Source organism: Oryx dammah, unplaced genomic scaffold (genome assembly GCF_014754425.2).
Source record: "Oryx dammah isolate SB20612 unplaced genomic scaffold, SCBI_Odam_1.1 HiC_scaffold_22, whole genome shotgun sequence".
NCBI classification, from domain to species: domain Eukaryota; kingdom Metazoa; phylum Chordata; class Mammalia; order Artiodactyla; family Bovidae; genus Oryx; species Oryx dammah.
The window spans coordinates 28,650,610-28,672,806 of record NW_024070206.1 but is presented as its reverse complement, the minus strand read 5'-3'; the positions used below and the strand labels follow the sequence as shown (position 1 = coordinate 28,672,806).

The 22,197-nt window shown below is 48.0% G+C and overlaps 2 protein-coding genes across 2 annotated transcripts in view; one reads left to right on the top strand and one right to left on the bottom strand.

Moving 5' to 3' along the window:
* The window catches only part of LOC120880833 (NPC intracellular cholesterol transporter 1), a 39,969-nt gene extending 33,851 nt beyond the window's left edge, over positions 1-6,118 (top strand). The window contains exons 19-24 of the mRNA XM_040264238.1: positions 37-166; positions 1,508-1,708; positions 2,985-3,216; positions 3,941-4,054; positions 4,857-5,019; positions 5,584-6,118. Of these exons, the coding sequence (XP_040120172.1) occupies positions 37-166; positions 1,508-1,708; positions 2,985-3,216; positions 3,941-4,054; positions 4,857-5,019; positions 5,584-5,666 (923 nt within the window). The 3' untranslated portion in view covers positions 5,667-6,118. The remainder of the gene's footprint in view (positions 1-36; positions 167-1,507; positions 1,709-2,984; positions 3,217-3,940; positions 4,055-4,856; positions 5,020-5,583) is intronic.
* A 29-nt stretch (positions 6,119-6,147) lies between these two features.
* Positions 6,148-21,181, bottom strand: LOC120881146 (regulator of MON1-CCZ1 complex-like). Its single transcript, XM_040264733.1, is given in 17 exon segments — positions 6,148-6,242; positions 6,972-7,197; positions 7,281-7,349; positions 7,581-7,685; positions 7,988-8,065; positions 8,563-8,682; positions 10,422-10,528; positions 11,001-11,040; positions 11,042-11,133; positions 11,780-11,833; positions 12,081-12,125; positions 14,005-14,116; positions 14,811-14,916; positions 15,008-15,097; positions 16,549-16,652; positions 16,945-17,085; positions 21,109-21,181. Coding segments are annotated over 16 exon segments (1,506 nt in total). The 5' UTR covers positions 17,023-17,085; positions 21,109-21,181; the 3' UTR covers positions 6,148-6,162.
* Positions 21,182-22,197: the final 1,016 nt, after the last annotated feature.

Here is a 22,197-nt window from a genome sequence, read left to right as displayed (position 1 = left end):
TCCTTCTCACTCGGGCTCCTCCACCCATTTGCACAGTGGTCGACCCTGCCTGTGTCCGCTGCCGGCCACTGACTCCAGAGGGCAAGCAGAGACCTCAGGGCACAGACTTCATGAGGTTCCTGCCCATGTTCCTCTCCGACAACCCGAACCCCAAGTGTGGCAAAGGGTAAGGGAGGCTGAGCCGTTCAGCTGCATGCCCGAGTCCCATGTCATGTGCGCTGAGATGCTGTGGGGGTCAGGGAGGGGCTGGGTGGGCATGGTGGGCGGGAAGGGCCTCGTTTCTGCCATGTGCCACCCTGTGCCCACCCTTCTGTGAAAGCAGAGAAACCAAACTGCCTTTGAAGAAAATTCCTCCTTCCTCATTCTCAGCTGATACTGACTGGTCTGAGCGTTCGGTCCCAGGCTGCCCTCTGTGTCCTGGCCCTCCTGGTGGCGCAGAGGACTTGGAGTCCTGTGCAGGCTTCCAGCAGGGTGGAGTGTGAAGAGGGATGTGGGCATTTCAGGACGTGAAACGGTCTGTCCAGTTGTGTGGGAATTATGAGACCACAGATCTGTCCTGGTGGCGTTGCCTGGGGTAAAGGTGTAGGTTTTCCTTTCCCCTCTGTGCTTCTTGCCAGCCTGTCTGTACATGAGCTCTTGGGCTGCCCCACTTCCCCATCCAGCCAGGCAGCCAGTTCCCATGGAAACAGGATGTCTGGCTCAGAAATAGCAGAGACAACTGCGGTCTGGAGTTGGAGGGATTCAGATAGAAGGTGAGGGTTATATTTACATTATAATGGTAAATGCTGGGCATCCCTGTTTTTCATTAAGATTACATAATATGACCCAAGTTCCATCAGTCATGTGTCATGTCTGCGTTTTGGGACCTAGGCTAGGTACGGTGGGAGAACTATCCCCCAAAACAAAGCAGGAATGAACCTTGATCTTGATCTCCCTGCAGACTGAACACTCAGCCTGCATAAACAAGTCAGAGTGAATGCAGAGTGAATGCAGCTCTTTGGAAGGAAACAGCCTCCACTCACAAGGAGCTTCCTTTGAGCCTGAATCGTGCCTGGCACCTCACTGACACTACTTCATTTATTTACAGCCCTGTGAGGAGATGGTGGTGCACCCATTTGCAGATGACACTGCAGCCGAAATTTAGTCATTTTTCCCCGGAGTTCCAGGACTGAGGGTGATCTCAGGGCCACCTGACTCCAGGGCCCCCGTCCCTTCCTGCCTCCTGTTACACAGCATGGCTGGGCATACACTCTGTAAAATAACACATTGGATGGCAGAGTAGAGCCAGCTACAGAAACGAGCAGCTGCGTGCAAAGAAACCAAAGCAGCAAAGTGTGGGAAAGCATAAGCTAGACCTTCCTCTTTCCTTTTCAAGGGCTTCCCTGTCCCTGAAATTGACAGCTGATCTGACCCGAGCCCAGGGTCAGGTGACCCCACGAAGCTTGGATGTCCAGATCCTGCAGATGGGGCACGAGGTGTGGCCTCTGACACCGCTGTCTTGTCGCAGGGGACATGCTGCCTACAGCGCTGCCGTCAACATCGTGGACAACGGCACGAGCGTGGGAGCCACATACTTCATGACCTACCACACGGTGCTGCAGACCTCGGCTGACTTCATCGATGCCATGGAGAAGGCCCGCCTCATCGCCAACAACATCACCAGGACCATGAACCAGCAAGGCGGTGATCACCGGGTGTTCCCATACAGGTAGGGTGTACACGAGGGTGTCCTGGGGAGCGGCCCCACACGCCGGGGCTTCCTTGCTGGGGTTGGCAGGGGGTGGGGGGTATGGTGCTGACACTTGGCTTTCCTTCTGACCCCGGCTCCATCCTGAGCTTGGGGGAAACCTGTCGCTGGATATGGCGTCTGGGCAAGGAGAGCCAGATTGTGCAGCACCTGCCAAAGTCTCAAGGTGGAGCTCACCCTGCAGAACAGCAGCGGGGGCCGGGGGTGGGGGCACCTGGGAAGCAGCCCTACAGAGAGGGCCCAGCAAGGCAGGGCTCCCGATGCAGATTACTGGAAATGGTGCCTTTGTGGAGGTTTCTTGCTTTCATTTATTTTTTTTTCATTATTAAGAAAATATTGGGACTTCTTTGGCACTCCAGTGGTTAAGACTTCACAAGTCCATTGCAGGGGGCATATGTTTGATTCCAGGTCAGGGAACTAAGATTCCACATGCCAGAGGGGTGTGGCCAAAAAAATTAAAATGTTTTACGAAATACTGAATTTAGACAATATAGAAGAGTAGGAGAAACAAGTAATTTCCCCACCAACCCCCGGGGTCTCAGTTCAGGAAACCTTGACCTTTTCCTGCTGAGGGCCAGCTTGTTGTCCTGTGGAAGGAGCTCTCAGAGTGGGTGTCCTGACCTCTAGGAGGAGCTGGTTAACTTTGCCAAAATGGCATTATCTCCTCAGGTCCTGCACAGACCCTGTTTGGCTGGGGGTAATCCTCCAGATAGACCAAGGCTTGTTTTCCCAAAGTACCATGAAACATTCTTTATAGATGATGCCTGCAAAGCAGAGCAGGGGCTTCCCTGACGGCTCTGCAGGCACAGAAGCCGCCTGCAGCACAGAAGATACAGGAGACACAGGTTCGATCCCTGGGTCGGGAGGATCCCCTGGAAGAGGGCATGGCAGCCCACTCCAGTATTCTTGCCAATAAAATCCCATGGACAGAGGAGCCTGGTAGCCTCCAATCCAGGGGGTCACAGAGAATCAGACATGACTGAGCACTCAGCTCAAAGCAGAATGGATTGGACACGTTAAGAAAAACTTGATATAAGATACACGTCTGCGATGCCCTACTTTGGGCGTCCGTGGTCAGAGGTCCAGCTCAACTGCCAAAGGCGAGTCTTACAAAAACAGGGAGGTTTCCTGTGAGGCCTGCCTCTCAGGGTAGCTTCATTTTGCAGTGGCGGCAGGATGAGGGGTCAGGCTTCCCGGAGTGAGAACGAGCAGTAACAGACCCCTCTCCCCCTCCCAGCGTGTTCTACGTCTTCTATGAGCAGTACCTGACCATGATTGACGACACCATCTTCAACCTCGGCGTGTCCCTGGGCGCCATCTTCCTGGTGGCCGTGGGCCTCCTGGGCTGTGACCTGTGGTCTGCGGGCCTCATGTGTGCCACCATCGCCATGATCCTCGTCAACATGTTCGGCGTCATGTGGCTGTGGGGCATCAGCCTGAACGCGGTTTCTCTGGTCAACCTGGTCATGGTGAGTCCTGGGGGAGCGCTCAGCCCTCACTCCTGTGCCACCGATGTGCCTTGTTTCTTGGGGTGAAAGGTCAAGGTCAGCTCTTGCTTTCGGTGCACATGGGCAGCTGGACATGGTCCCGTAACGATGACAGTGTGACCTCACGGTCTGGCTGAAGTATTCTGCCTATAGTACTCTGAAGGGTGAGTTGTCGAAGTATGTAGCCTGATGGTAGGAAGATATTCCATTTCCACTTGGAAAAACTGCCCCTTCTGAATGGAATTTTCTGACCAGGACTTTTTGCCTCTCATGTAGTTGCCAGTTGCTTTTGAAGTGTTAAATATTATATGCGTATCTGAAAAAGTATGAACAGAAGCTAGACCCAGTGCATGTGCCCTTCAGAGAGGAGAAGAACATGCTTCAGGGGCAGTGGCAGCGAGGAGCCCCTGCTAAAGAGATGACAGCGTGCTGTCTGGGTCGGGGCTGCGAGGACCTTGAGAGGTTTCAGCCGCTTCGCCCAGAGAAGGCCGATCTGCTGGAGGAATCTGGAGATTCCACGGGCTTCCCGGGACAGCTGATGTGGGTGCCACGGGGGCTTTGTCTTACAAGTAGAAGGGGCTCTGCTCGGGGCTCCTTGACGCCCCCCAGGGTGCCCTGGTAACCACAGATCCCTGGAAGGGGGGGTAGCTGCCTTTACCACCTTTAACCGGAGCAGAGCAGCCCTCATGGGAACACTTTATTTCAGAGCTGCGGCATCTCCGTGGAGTTCTGTAGCCACATCACGAGGGCGTTCACGGTGAGCACGAAGGGCAGCCGCGTGGAGCGGGCAGAGGAGGCGCTCTCCCACATGGGCAGCTCTGTAAGTACCGCCAAGTGGGCCACCCGGGCAGCGACTTCGCCGTGAAGGGCCCAGTCAGGCAACTGAGAGCGTCTCAGGAGAAGGAACTTCACCATTCAAAACTCTGAAGACACAACTTGTTATCTCTGACTTAGCAGCAGTACCTCAGGATTACAAGTTTTCAGGCAATTCAGGAAACTTGAATAGAGCTGTATCTCGCATAGAGCTGTAGCCTAGAATTCCTTAGGACTGTTCCCTTTGACTCCTTTGCACAGTCTGCCTGAAGCAGGAAAACAGGTTTGATGTGAGAGCCACTGAAAGCCCAGGCCCAGCCGTGTGTGTTGAAAAGCAGGTGAGCTGCCACACTTGGAGCCCGGTGTGGTTTGTGGGTCAGGCTGGCAGAATCTTCTCAGGCTGAACCAGGATACGGGGCTGGACTGTGAACCAGTTCCTTTCCCACCATAGAAAATACTGTTACAGATGAACAATGAAAAGTGTACAATAGCATTGCCTAAAAACATCATGTACATACCTTAATTTAAAACTAATGCTCTTGGAAAAATGGTGCTGATAGACTTGCTATGGGGTATATGCAAAATACACAGCTTTTATCCTTATTACACCTTTTTTTTTTTTTTCAGATTCGTAAGCAGCAAATAAACAATTTAGGCAGAACCAAATGCTGCTTATCAGTAACTCTGAAAGCTGGAGTTCAGGCCCCCATTACTTTGGACCTTGGTGTTTAAGAAATCCCTTTAAGAGGAAGTGTTCAATTATGGCCGGTTGATACAAGTGGTTTCTGAGCCCATCTCTCTTTTCTTAGGTATTCAGTGGAATCACACTAACAAAATTTGGAGGCATTATTGTGTTGGCCTTTGCCAAATCTCAAATTTTCCAGATATTTTACTTCAGGATGTATCTAGCTATGGTCTTACTGGGAGCCACTCATGGACTAATATTCCTCCCTGTCTTACTCAGTTACATAGGTAAGAGCTTTTTGTTTTTAACCTGGTGGGATGGAGGAAGCCTGATAGAAGGGCGGGTACCTTGAAGCTTTCTTTTGAAGCATTTGAACGTACTCATACCAGTGGTCATTTGATAAATATTTATTCTAAAAGAAAAACTCTGATCCTGGGGCTTCATTGCTAAACCACTTCATTAGAAAACCAGGGCCTGACGTGGTCAGCACTGGGAGTGAGCTTGCATGTCAGAGGCCCAGGGCTTCTCCCCGCTGAGGAGAAGGACCTGAGTTTGGCCACAGCCCGCGGTGCCCTGGAGCAGCCTTCATTTCCATTCACTTTAAAGAACAACGCTGCTCTGTGGTTTGTCTCTAATTTGGAATTCTCCTTAGGAGCGTATTTTACCTCTGTGGCAACTTCAGCTTCTACAAATGACCTGTGATTGACAGAACAGTACTAATTTGCTTGATATATAGCTTTGTGATCGAGAAAACGAGGGTTTTTCCCCCCTTAAATCTCTGGGAGACAGGAAGTTCTGAAACCATCTCCTTTTCTCAAGAGATGATTCATAAGTTATTTTATCCCTCACAGGCCCGTCAATAAATAAAGCCAAAAGTTTGACCATGCAGCAGCGATACAGAGGTACAGAGCGAGAACAGCTCCTCAACTTCTAGCTGCCCCCTCACGGACTTGAGACTGTGTCTGCGGGTTTACCACTGGACAGCAACCGCGTGAGCAAGCATCAGGCTACTAAACAGCAGCCGCTTTGGCTGGAGCGCTTTTAAACTCAGGAATGCAGACTCTGACTGGAGGCAGTATTACTGAACCTGAAGGCAGCCCCAGGGCGCTGGAGCACCTTTCGGTTCCCCAGGAATGAGGCCTGGTTCTTCGGCATCCAGAAGGGGGCGCTAGGGAGCTTGCGATCTGCTCACTGACACTTCCTAAAGGCCAATCAATGCAATGTTTCTCCTTTTCAGGAGTAAGCCATCACACAAGCTCTACACCTTATTTTTAGTAACATTTGAGGATGTGGTAGATACATCCTTTATTACAACATTTTGTAGGTTAAAGAGCTTTATTAATGCAATAAATTAACTTTTACACATTTTATATATATATATATATATATATATATATATATACACACACATAAAAAACTAGCAAGTGACCTCAGAACGTTGTAGGCCTCATTAGAGCTTGGTCTCCGAAAACTTGTTTGAAAAAAGCGACATGTTCCTCACAGTGTTCTCCTGTAAAGGAAAATGCAGATTTAATCCGTTAAGACGAGGCACAAAAGGAGAAGACAAGGGAGCGCTGTGCAGCTCCTAGATGTGGATACTGGGTTTTAACTTCTTTTTCTCTCATAAAATACTTTGTTTTCCTAAGCTTCTGCGTCATCCTTTCTGTTCACACAGCTCATGCCATCACGGGACTGGCTGGTACCTTGACAACCCCCAGCAACCCCGCCGTCTGCCCTGAGACGGTAGAGAAGCGGGGAGATCTGTAAACACTGGAAGCCCTGAAGGAGTCACAGGTTCCCCCATCCTGGGAAAAGGTGCTTTAGATTTCATAACTTTGGAGGTTAGAGTGATTGGCCAATGCATCCTGCCTAAAAATGAAACATTAACAAGCCTCAGGCCATTGACAACCCTCTACAGCCATTTCCGGTCTTGTTCCTGATTCTTCAGAAAGGGCCATTCCGGGCCCAGATGTCAGACAGCTGTGCCCAGATGACACTGTCTCCACCCCATCAGTCCCTGCAAGTTCTAGAGCAGAACCCCAACTGCATCAGCACCCTGAATCCACTCTCACTACAGTGAACAGGCTAAGGCTTATGTGGGCTGGTACAAAATTTTCTTCTTTAAGATCTAGCCCAAGAGTTCTCCAAACCAAAAGCCTTCTTGCCCCACTCCAGCCACCAGTGATCTCCTGGTACTGAGTGTGGCTGCCCCACATCTTCCTTGCAGCTGTATTCTCACCTGGTGTGAAACTAGGGTTCCCTCGCAGACGCTGGTTTTGCTGTTCAAAAAACCGGAATATCGTGTAGAAAAGCATGTGGTCTTCAGTCTGCTTTGCAGCATCTAGAAACTTCCGCGCGGAGTTGTTATCATGGCCACCAATGCCCCGGATGAACCTTAAGGCAGCTAACACTTGGTGTTTGGAAAGGAGAACTTCTACTATTTCATCATTTGCTGTGGAAAGTCGCTAGAAATAAGGTAGAAAGCTAGGTCAATGCAAGCAGTAGGAACAGCCTTCTGTGTGGTTTGAAACTTGGCTGTATCAGTTACCTTCAGCATATCCAGAGACAGCTGATGGGCAAGAGGATAAAAACTTTCTAGGGAAAGCAGCAGACAAGCCTGAAAGACACACACGTTCAGACTGGATTCATCATATGTTGGAAGATCAAAGTATTTTTTATACTTGTTTTTATTTGGCTATGCCAGGTCTTAAGTTACAACATGCCAACTCTTCCTTGTGGCAAGCCGGGTCTGGTTACCCCGCCAGGAATAGAACCTGGGCGCCCTGCATTAGGAACGTGGAGTCTTAGCCACTGGATCCCCAGGGAACTCCCGCCGGCCAGCACTCACCAAAGGCTTGGAGTCGCTGAGGACATGGTACTGCAGGAACTGGTGCAGCGTGGAGAAGAGGCTGTGCTGGACTAGTGTCCTGATGACCAGCTCGTGTAGGTAATGCTGAGGCACAGACAGGCATGCCACTCAGCTACAGCCCAGAGACGCCGTGTGCCGAGGCCCGCGGCTGCTCTACGTGAAGCTCCCATCACTAAGAGGAGGGGGTCTATGTGCAGGTGAAAGACGCCAACCCTCATCTGACACTGATCATCCCACTGACAAACACGGGGCCCTGTGAGGGGGTGACTCACTCTGAGCCAGGTGTGCAGACCCTTGTGGGATATTGAGAGCCACCTCAGTTAAGACGGTGATGCTGCTTTTACTCTAATGATTCCCTGTCCCTGGACGTGGGCCCACAGAGGTACCTGTACTGTGATCTGAAACTGGTTCAGGGAGCGGATGTACTCCATGAGCACGGCGATCACGAATTTGTGCGGCGTCTCCTGCACAGAGGAGAATAACTGGTTAGACACACACGTGACTCCTTGTTCATCTGCCTCCTGGCTTCTGGGGTTCCACTCGGCTGTGCTGTGCTGGACTTGGTTACTTCAGTCATGTCCAACTCTGTGTGACCCCATGGACAGTAGTCCACAGGCTTCTCTGTCCATGGGATTCTCCAGCCAAGAATACTGGAGTGGGTTGCCATGCCCTCCTCCAGGGGATCTTCCTCACCCAGGGATCAAACTCGCATCTCTGACATCTCCTGCACGCTGGCAGGCAGGTTCTTTACCACTAAGCCACCCTCCAGACTCTCCCAGGTCTGTGATCATATTTAAGCTTGAGGATTAGGGGCCAAACGATGAGCATTCATTCAGTCCTCACTCTTAAGAGAGCTTGGTTACTCTAATCACATTCTGAGTTCTTCTTCCTCAGTTCCCTTCAAGTATGATCACTGCCTTGGAAATCCTAAACCCAAAGGGGGCTTGTGAGTCTCCCCTACCTTCTTCTCGGTGAACACCGACAGAACATGGGTGTACATGTCCAACTGGTCGACCACGGCCTGGGTGCGCACCGGCCTCCTGAGTAGCGGGCCACTCCGGCTCTGGCCCGCCTCCATGGCCTGCACACAAACCACAGACAGGATCTCAGTCGTCTTCTGGGTAACGGCATGTTTGCAGTCAATCCAAAAAGACCAAATTCCTAGATGCTGTGAGCCTGGGCATGAGCAGAGTGTAGCACTTGGACAAACTGCAGTGCAGCTGGAGAGGATGTTTAGCAGGGCAGAGCTGATCATCCTGAAAACACACCCGTGTGCACGGATGAAACTAAAAAGCCTAAGACATAGTTTTATTGAGAATTATTATTTTTTTAAGCTCTTAAAATAACTCCCTAATATTGTTAATTGCAAACAATCTGGCATTTGTTGTCTAATTAAAATGGCTACTGCTTCTTTGTTTCATGAAGCCCAGATCCTACACTGGGTGAAAAATATCTTACAATGAGTATCAGTAGAATTTTTTTTTTTGGCTGAGCAGTAAGGCTTGTGGGATCCTAGACTAGACACTGAGCCCAGGTCCTCGGTGCTGAGAACACAGAGTTCTAACCACTGGGTCGCCAGAGAATTCCCTCAGTAGCTTTTTGAATAGTAAGCAAGGCTCCCCAGTTGTCACTGAGCAAGAAAGCCCCGTGAGATCTTGGCGACTTCACCTCACTTTGTAATGCTGACTCTGCGAGGGGGCACCTGTGAACCTGCAGAAGCCCGACATGCTCCAGTGGTGGTGTTGGTGGACCACACCCTTGACTCCCACAGGTTTACAAAGCCGGAGCACCGCAGCGTCGGGGCTCACAGAGACTGCCCTCTGAGATCAGACCTGCTGCCGCCTCTGCCCGGAACACCAGCGGCAAGAACAGGACCGCTCCAGAAGGGCTTGGGTCTGAGGACAGGGCCACACAAGGCTGTACACTGCGCCTCAGCCCTGTTATCCCTGAGAAGCTAAAGGGAGGGGGTTCTGGGGGATTGTTATTGTTTAAAACCACTGCCATTTTTAGCCTTCGGACTACTCAGGTTCATGAAGGCAAATAATTCATTCCACTTGTCCTGAACTTCCTTCTAGCTTCAGAAGACACACTTATGAAACAGTATAGCAGACCCTGAGAAGCCTACCCTTCACAACAGACACTTGACATTTTTGTTTGGCGGGTTTTTTTTTTTTTTTTTTGGCCACAAGTGATATGTGAGATCTTAAGTCCCCAGACCAATTCCCCAACTGGTCCCACACCACGCCCCTAGCAGTGGAAGTGCTGGGAGCGTGGAGTCTTAACCACTGGACCAACAGGGAAGTCCAACAAACACCTAAACCTACTCCAGGAAAAGCGCAATGCTAATACTGAATCATCAGGATCCTAAAAGGAGCCTGACTGAATGACAGGAGAAGTCTTATTTTTATAGCTTTTCCATCCTAAAACGAAAGAAAGATGTGGCAAAATGATTTACATGCTGATTCACCAAAGTCTAGACTCTGGCTTGGCAGAAAGACATAAAATAATGCAAACTGAGACTGATTTTCTCATCTGTTACATAAAGGGAGACCAAGGATCTACACATGTGTAAGACCAAACGGAGATTAAAAACAACAAACGAAGAGGAAGCCATTAAGTGACAGTCAGCCTCTGAGCTCAGGGGACACGGGGACTCTTTAAGTTGACGCTCCCTGTAAACATCCACCATGCTCTCTGGCACAGGGCAAACCTCAGTGTTATCAATCTATGAGACTCTTGCTTATAATCATGTTGAAAATATACCCAGGGTGGGGTGGGGTGGAGTGTCCACCTTGTATGTAAGGTGTACATACAACTTACCATAGTGTAACTCTGCTCAGCGTCCAGGTACTTCTTATACTGCTGGTTGAGTTTGTCAAAGACGGTGGCTATCACGGGCAACGTCACTCTGTCTGACTCTGTCAACACTGGAAGGAATCAAGGTTCACAGCGGTCAGCCGACACGCTAGGAGAGAAAGGACTCGTCTCTGACGGTTACCAGGAGACATGACACAGTTTAGGGGCTGGGGGCCCTGAGGGCGGTCACCAGCCCTTGCCAGATACTAACAGAGGGCGTCAGGAGAGTCTCAGAGTATTAACAGACACAACGTCGTGAGTGACTTGGACTCAGGAAAAGGTTTCTTTTCCAGCTGGGGAGGGCAGCCTCTACCCTCTGTGTGCCCAGGTTTAGGTCCGTTTTTCAGTCTCTCATACCCAAGAAATGTCTTGCAGGGATAAATCACTTTTATACCAAGCAGCCTTTCCAGGGGGTTAAATGATGCCCCCGTCACTAAGCCCACAGGCTGCAGACAGGAGAGGAGTGTGGCCCATCTCTCGGTGGGTGTGCAGGCCATGTCAGGAATCAGACAGAGAGGCTGAAGCCGCCCCACCTCTACTTACTCTACGAGCACACAGACAGGATGACCATCTTGCACTCACTCCTTCCTCTGCAGGAGGAAGTCCATGAGCCTGCCTTTATCTGGCAAGAGGTTCACTATGGGCTGCAGTTTCACCTGGAGGTTCCAGAGGTAACCTGTGGAGAGGCGGCACGCTGAACCCTGGCTGCACACCAGAGCAGTGGCCCCAGTGCTGCTTGCCTCCACCTTCCCGGTGGCCGGGGTCAGGGGGTAGCGGGGGAGGTGATGCTGCAGAGCTGAGCCAGTGGCTGCGCTCACAACACAGCCCAGGCTGCGACGCTCAGGACACCCACACACAGTGGGGCTGCAGGCAATGACCTCTGCATGTTGGCCGATTCCTCACAGAGGAACCTTCCCTGCACACTCCCGGAGCATCCACTGAATATAGGCACCTCCTCCCCTTCAGCGCTGATGGGAGAGCAGGTGGCAGCCCAAGCACAGACTCTGGTCCTGGGCTCCTCTTCTGCTCTGACTCATTAGACAAAGGCAATTCCTGAAGCTCCCAAAGGAGCCCTGGAACCCACCATCCTCCCAGCCCTGGGCAACCCCTGTCCTCGAACCTCCCAACACCCTCACTGATGGGCAGTGGGCACAGTCCTTCTCAATGGGGCTCCGGGAGAGAATTAAAGGCTTCACTGGAAATGACCGAGTCAGCCCTTTCTCCCCAGGGCCGGCACCGAGCCGGTACCCTCGAGACGGACAGGAGACCCTCCACAAGCTCGTCTTTCTAACGGGACAAACCCACCCGCACCCCAGACCCACCTTGACTCGCGCTGATGATGATGTCGGGCTGGAAGACGATCCACGATGAAGAATCCACACGTTATAGGAAACACTACCCCAAGGAGAGGAGGACAGGAGGCAACCCAGGTCCCATGAGCATCCTTCCCACCCCTCACTGAGGCCCCCATGGAGGCCCGGCCCTCAATGAGAGGGAAACCCCACGGGTGATTTCCATGATGTGATTCACCAGACTCGGGGTCTTGGACCACCCTTAGACCCCTGTGTAAGGAGAGGTGACAGCTCCCCTCCCCAGCCCGGCCAAGGCCTTTGGAAAAGATACAGAGTTTACATGGGACAGGGGACTGGCTGGTCACAGGAGCCGGACCTACAAACAGAGAAGACACGCGTGTCACGGCTAAGACACCCAACCAGAAAGTGCTACCAGTACAACACTTAATACTTTCTAAAGGCTTCAGTGCGTCTTCATTCGACTGCAGTTAAGTAAGGAGGAAGTGAGCTGGCATGTCCCACTGATAACACCGATCAGGAGGAAGAGGGGAGTCAAGAACACTCCATGAAGCGGTCTTAAAGGAAGAAGTCTTGAAAGAAGTGGAAAACGGGTTGAAGTTTCTTTCACAGCGCTGTCTTGCTGTTTTACACACGTGCGCAAGAAAGAACTGAAAAAGTCACCTGGGTGATTTCAGATTGGAAGATAGGTTTTAATCAGCTGGTTAGAAAAGATACTAATTTTGCACAGACTCCAACCACCCTCCCCACCCGTTCCCGCCCCATTAGAGGATAGGGCTGGAATGTTTAGAGTTGTTCTTGCTCCAATTACCAGCATTTATTTTCATGCTGAGTAAGCAATCGCAGATACCAGCTATTCATCTGACACCATCTACTCTAAGTGCTGACATCTTTCAACTACCCTGGGAAAAGAAGAAGCTGGAAAGAACAGAGAAGGCTGAGACCTAATCAGATGTGAGAACTACAGCCGACCCTCAAGGTGGGTATGAATTCCACAGGCCCACTTACACAGAGGTATTTCTCAACAGTAGAAACCACAGGACTGCACAGCCTGTGGGTGGCTGAGTCTGCCCGTGCAGACCGATGGGTATGGAGGGCTGACCATCAGTTATATGCAGATTAACCCTCACTGTTCAAGGGTCAACTGTAGCTTGTTCTCAAACTCTGCTCAGCTGGCTGATCCTGCAAGTCACAGCGTGAAGGTGCGAGGCAGTGCTCTGGCTAAACTGTCAGCGAGAGCCTGACCTGATTCTTCTCGTGACATGTACTTGGACATCCTGTCAGTGGGTTAGGCCAACCCAAAGCTATCTGACAAGGGTTCCTTTAAGAAAACGCTCCTCCCGGAGTTCCACACGTGCACTTGTGACTCCGGTTATACATGGCAACTACAACCAACCTGCTCCAGATTCCCATCTCCTTGAAAAAGAACATGGTTTGAGGTCTCCCCTGAAGTCAGTCACAATGAGGAAAAGCAAAAGGAATGAAATGGCTTTTCCCCTTTTCTGACATCCTGACCTTCTCTCTCCTCTGACTTCTCACTGCCACCTCTTCGGGTTGGAGGATGGGTTCAGAATAACCTCACAACTACAGCCTTAACACTTCCCATGACCACCAGTCAAGGGAAGACAACAGTCGTCATCACAGTGACACAGAACGTAAGAACAATAAGGAGAAGTGATCCCAGGATAAATAACAGCCATAAATAGCCAAGCTTAACCCCAGGGTTACCGAGCAGAGACAAACAGAAATGTCAACATCTTACTCAACATTAAAAACTCTTTGAGCTTCAATGGGTAATCACAATGCTCCATTGTAAAGCTCAGAGAAAACAATCATTCTGTTTTCTTCAAAGGGAGATTCATGTCACTTATAAAACGTTTCTCATGAGAACACAATGTAACTTATAGACTCAGTAGTGTTAGTCGCTCAGTCGTGACCGACTCTGAGACCCCAAAAACTGTCTGTCGCCCGCCAGGCTCCTCTGTCCATGGAACTCTCCAGGCAAGAATACTGGAGTGGGTGCCATTTTCTTCTCCAGGGGATCTTCCCAATCCAGAGACTGAATTCGCATCTCCTGCGTTGCAGGCAGATTCTTTATTATCTGAGCCACCAGGGAAGCCCAAGATTCAGTGGTGACGTTAGAAAAAACAGACAGAAGCAGCCCTGGGAAAGTGAACAGATGTGGGAAGCCCTGGACCTGCTCCCCCTTCCACCCACACACAGCGACTCCCTCGTACCTGCTGCGGGGATCTGATAGGGCTGGATGGATCGAGCTGGGAGCACCGGGTGATGCAGAGTAACAGAGCCGTCGAATTCCCCCCTCAGCCTGATATCAAATATCACCGACGTCTGGCGGGCAGAAAGACAACCGTGTGGTATCAGCCCAACAGACCGCAGCTCCACCCGCCCTCTCGGGACCTCACGTCTTCTGTTCAGATCCGCTGAAGAAGCCTCGTGTCTGCGATCGACCCCTGCATGCTGGTGCCTATCTGAGGAGGACTCTGCTGCGACATCACAGCTCTCCGCCAGCTCTCACATGGATCCCCACGTCTATGACTCACTGCCTCTGAAGGGCTCCAGTGATGAGAACACAGCCTTGTCACTTCAACTTGCAACATCTTGATTAGTTAACCACACGGGTGTCACCAGCCTCCAGGAGGGAAGCGGCTTGTCTCCCACCGGACACCCAGCTGACAGGCATTCTAGTTCTTTCTCTGGAGCCACATGGCCTCAAAACCACCATCATTTACACTCACAAAGGGGCTCCGGTGCTAGCGCAACACAGTGGCTCGGCAGGAGTTCCTGGCTCAGGTGACTCAACCAAATGACTATTCCCAAGTTCGATCTCATGTGTGTTATTTTCTGAAACAGTATTTAATTCTCCTAATCAACTGGTAGGGTTTTCCTAAACCATCTAGAAGACCAAACCCATTTCTACCTGGAAGACCAGGATTTTGAGCATAAAGAGCACTTTCTAGTCTTTTGCAGAATGTTTTGTCATTTTCACAGCTCCTTGGACCAGGACATGCCCCTACGCTCATACCTCTGTGTCCTGATGATGAACCACGACCAGGTTGTCCACCACGTTTAAGGCAAACTTCCCTGTCCGGTTTAACTTCAATATGTGCATCTTTTTACAGGCACCTTCTCTGTAAGACAAGAGAAAGGTCACAAAATAGATCAACAAGCTATGGTTCATATTTTAAAACTGGGGAAGGGGGAAGACAGCGTTAAGCGTACCGTGGTAGGTGATACAGGACCATCTCTGCTCCAGCACTGTTAGAGGTCCGAGAATGATGCCTCAGGAAGAGAACGCACAGCTGGCCATATCTGATCAGAGAACAAGGAGACGTAAGTTATGCTGGTCATCTGACATCCTCCCATTCTAAATGCTGAGTTATAAGGCCATAGGTAAGTGAATTACAAGATACCCACTTCATCAGACATTCTGCATGAGATATTCTGCAGCCAACAGAAACATTTGCAAAGAAAGTGCAGTTATCTTAAAAAAAGAAATCTAATATTAAGTGAAAAAAGGGGGGATGAAAAACTAAATAGAACTTGATCACAGTATTAAAAAAAAAAACACCCACAAACTTATGCAGCATGTCCAAAACTACTGGAAAGAAGTACAGGTTGTTAATAGTCGTCCTTGAGTAATATGCTGTGTGTGCTCATGTGCTCATTCATGTCCGACTCTTTGCGACCCCATGGACTGTAGCCCACCAGCTTCCATTGTCCATGGGATTTCCCAGACAAGAATAGTGGACTGGCTTGCCATTTCTTCCTCCAGGGGATCTTCCAACACAGGGATCGAACCCGAGTCTCCTGCATTGGCAGAGGGATTCTTTACCACTAGCGCCACCTGGGAAGCCCAGGGTAATATGCCAAGTCCATTTTTCTTCTCACTTTCTGTGATTTCCCAGTTTTGTAAAATGAATACATTCCTTAATCATAGGAAAGGATAATCACTTTGCATTTTTAAGCCTCATCTGATAAGTGTTGCTATGACGAGTTCCTGTAGGCAGGTTTTTGTTCCAGGAGTTCACACTGTGCTGGGGCCTGCCTCAGGGACAAGGAAGAGACAGAGGGAAGGGTCTTCTTTTGCAAAGACTTCTCATTTTATCTTTTTCTACACCATCATGCCTCAGATTTCTTTAAAAAGAAAAAAAAAGCACTCTAAGTGCTAAAAATATTTTGCCATTTGGAAACCAGTTTTAGGCCATAGAAAAATCAGAAGTAATTTAGAAGCAAACTGTTGATATTTGCTGAATTTGGGTATATACGAGATTCTCTGAATCAGTTTTATTTTTGTGTTTGATATTTTCATAATAAAGTTTTAAAATTGAGCTATCTACATTTCCAAATGAAAATAAACCTTCCTACACAAATAATTTAGGTCTACATCTGTTAGATAAAAAATATAAACTATGTTTTTCTTTAGAACAAGTATATTTTATGTAAAAAAAACTTTGATAAGCTTCAACTCAGAACTAAAAAGAAATTTCTGAAACTGAGAAAGTGGCTCAATGGTCTCATTTTATCAGACTAATGTGGTGAAAAAAACTTCTCTAAGATCACAAAGTCAATCAAATCGGAAAAGAATGTCCCGAAGATGAGCTTTCTACATTCATAAGACCCGGAAGTGGAGAAGGCGGGTCCTTCTCTTGTGTTCCAGGGCTACAGGAGCCAGGGCAGCCCTGATGTGCTTACAACAACCTCCTATCATGACAGCACTGAAAACAATTATGAGGAGGAATTCTCCCAAAGGACAGACATACATTGTCGCCATGGCAATGTCTCTCTCCGAGAGACTCAGTTTAGTTGACTTTGGGGCAGCTGGTAATTCAATCTCAAACTTGGGCAGCTTCGACATGGTGCCAGCCTGTTTGGGGGAGAAAAAAGTTTTTGCAGAAGCTTATTAAGCCCTTCTGATGTTCCAGCCCTCCCCACATCAAAAGCACTGAGGATACACGTGCACCGAGTCTTCCCTTCCTTTTCAGGGTTCCAGCCTTAGGACCCATTCTTGATGGAGATGGGATGGTATGGGGTGCCCTCTAGTGGTCAGAAGGGGCGAGGCTCTTGTTGGAGGAACTTGCCCCTTTGAAGTTACAGATCAGTTAGGCTGTTGGAGGAACAAGGTCAGAGGACTTTTTTGAAGGGAGGCTGACCCTTACCCGGAAGTAGAAGGGCTGCAGCACGTTTCCAAGCACTGTGGTGGAGAGCAGAATCACGGAGCCCTCGGGACAGTACATGTACCAGTTCACGTTGATGTTCTGGCTCTTCAGGAGCTTCAGATTCCGCTTCTCTGGTAACACCTGACACAAAGTTCAAGAAACAGAAGCTTCATTTGAAAACAGCAAATGGGAAATTCCCTGGTGGTCCAGTGGTTAGGACTCTGCTTCTGCTGCAGGGAATGCGGGTTTGATCCCTGGTCAGGATCCTGCATGCCTCCAGGTATGGCCAAAATAATAGAAAAGAAAATACCTGAAAACTGACATAGTACACAGAGAAAATCATAAAAAGCAGTAGTTAGTAAAGTAGAAAAAAAATCATTTTTATTTATTACAGCTACCATTCTTCCAGCCCTGTGCTTATTAACACTTCCAAATCTTAGCTCATTTATTCTTTCCCTGCCCCCAAGGGCTGGGCATCATTAGGCTGATTTGAGGGGAAAAAATAAGGCTCCAAGGGGCAAAGGAACCTCTGACAACCCAGGTAGCCCAGCTCACTCCAGGGCCACCCAAGCCCCCACACTCCCAGGCACCATCCTCCCAAGAGTGGGGAGCATCAGCATCCCTGGTTGTCATGGATCCGGCAAAACAAACCGACGCCCTGGAGCCACATGCACGAAATCAGCCACCGCCCTGCCTGCAGAGTCAGCCTTCCTCCTGGTCTCCCGCTCAGTCTGAGGCTGGGGGGAGGGGGTATCCTTCTTCTAACAGACGTGTTCATGAGACTCCATGTGCAAGCCGAGTAACTATTTTATCATAATAGCACATTTAAAATATACTCAGAATCTCCTGATACATTAAGGAGTGCCGAATAGAGCCCAAAGGTGATGTTAATGCTCCCAGAACACTGCCCTGAAGAACTGACTTGGAAGTCAGCGTTGGGGGCATGGGTTTCTCGATGATCCAGGGATAATAAAATAAACGTGTCAGAGTCCTCTTTCTTTCTAACTTATTTCTTGAAGATCTTAAAACCACCTAGATGACCTGAATGTACACTCTTCTACTTCTGAGAACAGAAAGATACTTTCAAATGACTGCCCCAGGAACCCTTCTGTAAAGCCACAATCCTTTCCTTGCTAGTCACAGGCACAAAATTCTATTTCTGTGCATATGGGATTCAGGTAGCTTTCCTTTCTGCCGGTCACTGAGGTACTGATAACCGACCTACAGCAAAGTACCACGGCATTCACAGCATCCTGTGTTACACAGGTGTGCCTCCTCCATTCCTACATTCTAAATTAAATTACACTGGTTTCGTTGGGACAACAAACAACACCTGAAAGAATTCTAACCCTCTCCACTTTGGCTCCACTTAAGAGATTTCAGGAGCTTTCTCAAAAGATCAGGCAGCTGGAACATATTAATACATAACTGACCAGGGGATTTTTGCAGAAACTAAGGCCTGTGGCCAGCAATTTGTTATATAAGTTAATATTGAAACACTCTGGTCAATTATGTTCCAGTAACATAAGATGCATTACTTGAAACACTCTGGTCAATTATGTTCCGGTAACATAAGATGCATTACTATGTCAGTAAGTTAGTTATTAAAAGATAAATTTCAATGTAAACAACAGAGTGAAAACGCAACCTACAGAACAGGAGAAAGTATTTGCAAATCATCTGATAAAGGGTTAATATTCAAACTATACAAACACTTCCTACAACTCAACAAAAAGAAAATAATCCAATTTAAAAACAGAGGGGACTTCCCTGGTGATACAGTGGCTAAGAATCTGTCTGCCAATGCAGGGAACAGGGATTCAATCCCTGGTCCAGGAAGATTCCATGAGTTGCGGAGCAACTAAGCCCACGGGCTACAACTGTTGAAACCTGCCCTAGAGCCTGTGTTCCATGAGAAGCTACTGTAATGTGAAGCCCCAGCACCACATCGAAGAGAAGCCCTGCTCACTGCAATTAGAGAAAGACCTTGAGCAGCAACAAATACCCAGCACGGCCAAAGATAAATTAAATAAATATTATTTTTTAAAAAAGAGGAATAGACACCATCCAGAGCAGGAACAAAAAGCCAACTAGCCATGAACAAGTTGTACACCATCACCAATGAGAAATGCAAATCAAAACCACAATGAGATACCATCTGACACCCAGCAGGATGACTGCTATGGATAAAACAGAAAACAACAACTGTTAGTGGTGAGATGGAGAAACTGGAACCTTTGTGCACCGTTGCTGGGAACGTCAAATGGCGTAACTGCTATGTGGAAATGCCTCAAAAATTAAAAACAGAATTATTATGTGACCCAACAAGCCCCTTTGGGGGTTATATACCCAAGAGAACTGAAAGCAGGGTCTCAAAGAGATACTCACAAACTTGTGTTAATAGCAGCATCATTCACAATAACCAAAAACTGGAAGCAATGCCAGTGTCCGTCGGTAGATAAATGGACAAACGGAATGTAGTGTATGTATTCAATGGAATATTTTTCAGGCTTGCAAAGGAAGGGAATTCTGATGCATGCTGTAACATGGATGAACCTTGAGAACATTATGCTAAGTGAGACAGGATGGCCAGAAAAAGACAAACAGTGCACGATTCCATTTATAGGTGGTAGAGGACCTTAAAGCAGACAAATTCATAGAAGCAGAAAGGAAACCTGTGGTTACCATGGGCTGGGAAAGGGGAAATGGGGAGTTGTTGTTCAATAGGTACTGAGCTTCACTTTTACAAGATGAAAGTTCTGGAGCTCGTTTTCAGTACAATGTGAAAATACTTCACACTAATGAATTATACAGTCAATGGTTAAGATGGTAGATTTCATGTTATGTGCTTTTTATCACAGTTAAAAAAAAATCTGGGGCCCAGTAGTTAAAGCTTCCAATGCAGGGGGCAAGGGTTCAATTCTTAGGAGGGGAACTAAAATCCCACACGGCACAGCCAAAAAATAAAAATAAATAAAATAACAATATTTTTTAAAAAAGTTTAAAAAAATATTCTTTTTAAGATGAAAAGGCAATTCATAAAACAGGAAACACAAATGTACAATACGCAAAAGATGCTTAGCACCCTCCTAATGAAACATGCAAATTAAAATGGCTTTCCACCTCTCAGGACTGGCAAATGTCTACAGATTTATGATATCTAGCTCTGCTAATGGTGTGGAAAGTGGAAATTCCTATATTGCTAGTGAGAATGCAACTTCTGGAAGAAATTTACCAGTATCTGTTCAGGTTTCTACTTCTTATTCTTAATTTAGTTCTTACTTCCAATTTATTTTTTGGCCTTTGTTGCACGGCATGTGGGATCTTAGTTACCTGATCAGGGACAGAACCTTCAACAGCCCCACCCAACACATACCACCCATTGGAAGCAAGGAGTCTTAATTACTAGACCACCAGGAAAGTCCCTGTTCAGCTTTTTAGGTATTCATACCTAGATTATAATTTCCCTTCCAAGAATTGTGTCATCTAAGAACATAAAGCAACCTTTACAAGCTCATTCACTGCTTGAACTCACTACAGAATTGTTTGTAATCACTAGGAAACAAAGATGTTCATGAACAAGAGTTGGTAAAACTGTAGCACATCTACACACCTGAATACCAGTCAGAATAAAATATGGTAGGATATCTAAGAAATATCCCTATACAAAAAAAAAAAAAAAAGAGTCAGTCCCAAAAGTTTACACAATATAACCATATTTCTAAGTGTAGGAACCAAGTGGAGGAACAGGCACCAAATTAGTTCATAATGGTTACTTCTTACCTTCCATAGAAAGTAAAGGTAACATCTGAATGTTTTACAAAAAAATATGTATTACTTGTAATCAGAAAAAAAAGAAAAACCCAAGTGAATTCAAAAAGCTGCTAAAACATGATCACAAACCTTTCTCTAGAACAGGTAAGTAATAAACATTTGTTCTTGGTTGTCTGCTAAATCCTATCTGACTTTTTTGTGACTCTGTAGACTGTAGCCCACCAGGCTCCTCTGTCCATGGGACTTTCCAGGCAAGAATACTGGAGTGGGTTGCAATTTCCTTCTCCTGGGGATCTTCCCAACCCAGGGATTGAACCTGTGTCTCCTGTATTGGCAGGCGGATTCTTTACCACGGAGCCACCAAGAAAGCCCAAGTAATAAATATAATACCTGGTAAAATTCGATTCCTTGATCTGTGATGAAGACAATTTCAGTAGAACCGGTCCAGCAGAATCCTAGTATGTTGGCATTTTTGTTCTGAAAAGAATTGTAGAAAGATTTTTTAAATTAATAATAAAAAAATGAATCTGTAATTTTTTTCAAAAGTTTAATTGCTGTTTATATCGCTCTTTGATAAAAGTTATCAAGATGTGATTACTTATGAACAAATCATACTTTCTGTTAAATACAGTGTCCCCAGATATCCACCTGAAACACCTCACTGAAGCACCTGGATGTGAAGTCCTTCTTGTCAACAGGATGGGGGAAAGGACTGAGTTTGTGGTAAGTGCAGGAAGGTAAGTGCCCAGCACTCTGATACCAACCTCTACCTTTAGAAATCAAAGGACAGCTGATATGCTGAGTCAAACACATCCTAAAAGCTAGCGGTGTAAAGGTCTCAAGGCCTAAAGACCTTCTGTGGCGCTTACCCAGAGCGGGGTTGAAGGTCTTGAGCCCTGCCCTGAGTCACCTGGTGAAGAGCCACGCTGGGAGCCTCAGGGCAGCCAGGCCAGGACCAGGCTCTGCTGCACAGAGCAACGGGGTCTGCCAGGGGCTAAGGTGTCCGCAGATGAGCCCCTCTTTGCTGAGAACCCATCACAAGTACTAGTCACTCAGTCGTGTCCGACTCTTTGCGACCCCATGGACTGCCAGACTCCTCTGTTCATGGGATTCTCCAGGCAAGAATACTGGAGTGGGTTGCCCTTTCCCCCTCCAGGGGATCTTTCCGACCCAGGGGTCAAACCTGCATCTCCTACTTTGCAGGCAGGTTCTTTACCTCTGAGCCACCTGGGAAATCTGAGGAACCCAGGTGGATCCCCAAGTAGCAGAACCATTACAAACATGGGCAAAGACAAACCACTTTACCAGCAGCCTCGATGGACATGACTTTGAGTGAACTCTGGGAGTTGGTGAAGGACAGGGAGGCCTGGTGACCTGCAGTCCATGGGGCCGCAAAGAGTCAGACATGACTGAGTGACTGAACTGAACTGAGTAAGTGAGTCAGTAGTAAGTGTTAGTCACTCGGTCATGCCTGAGTCT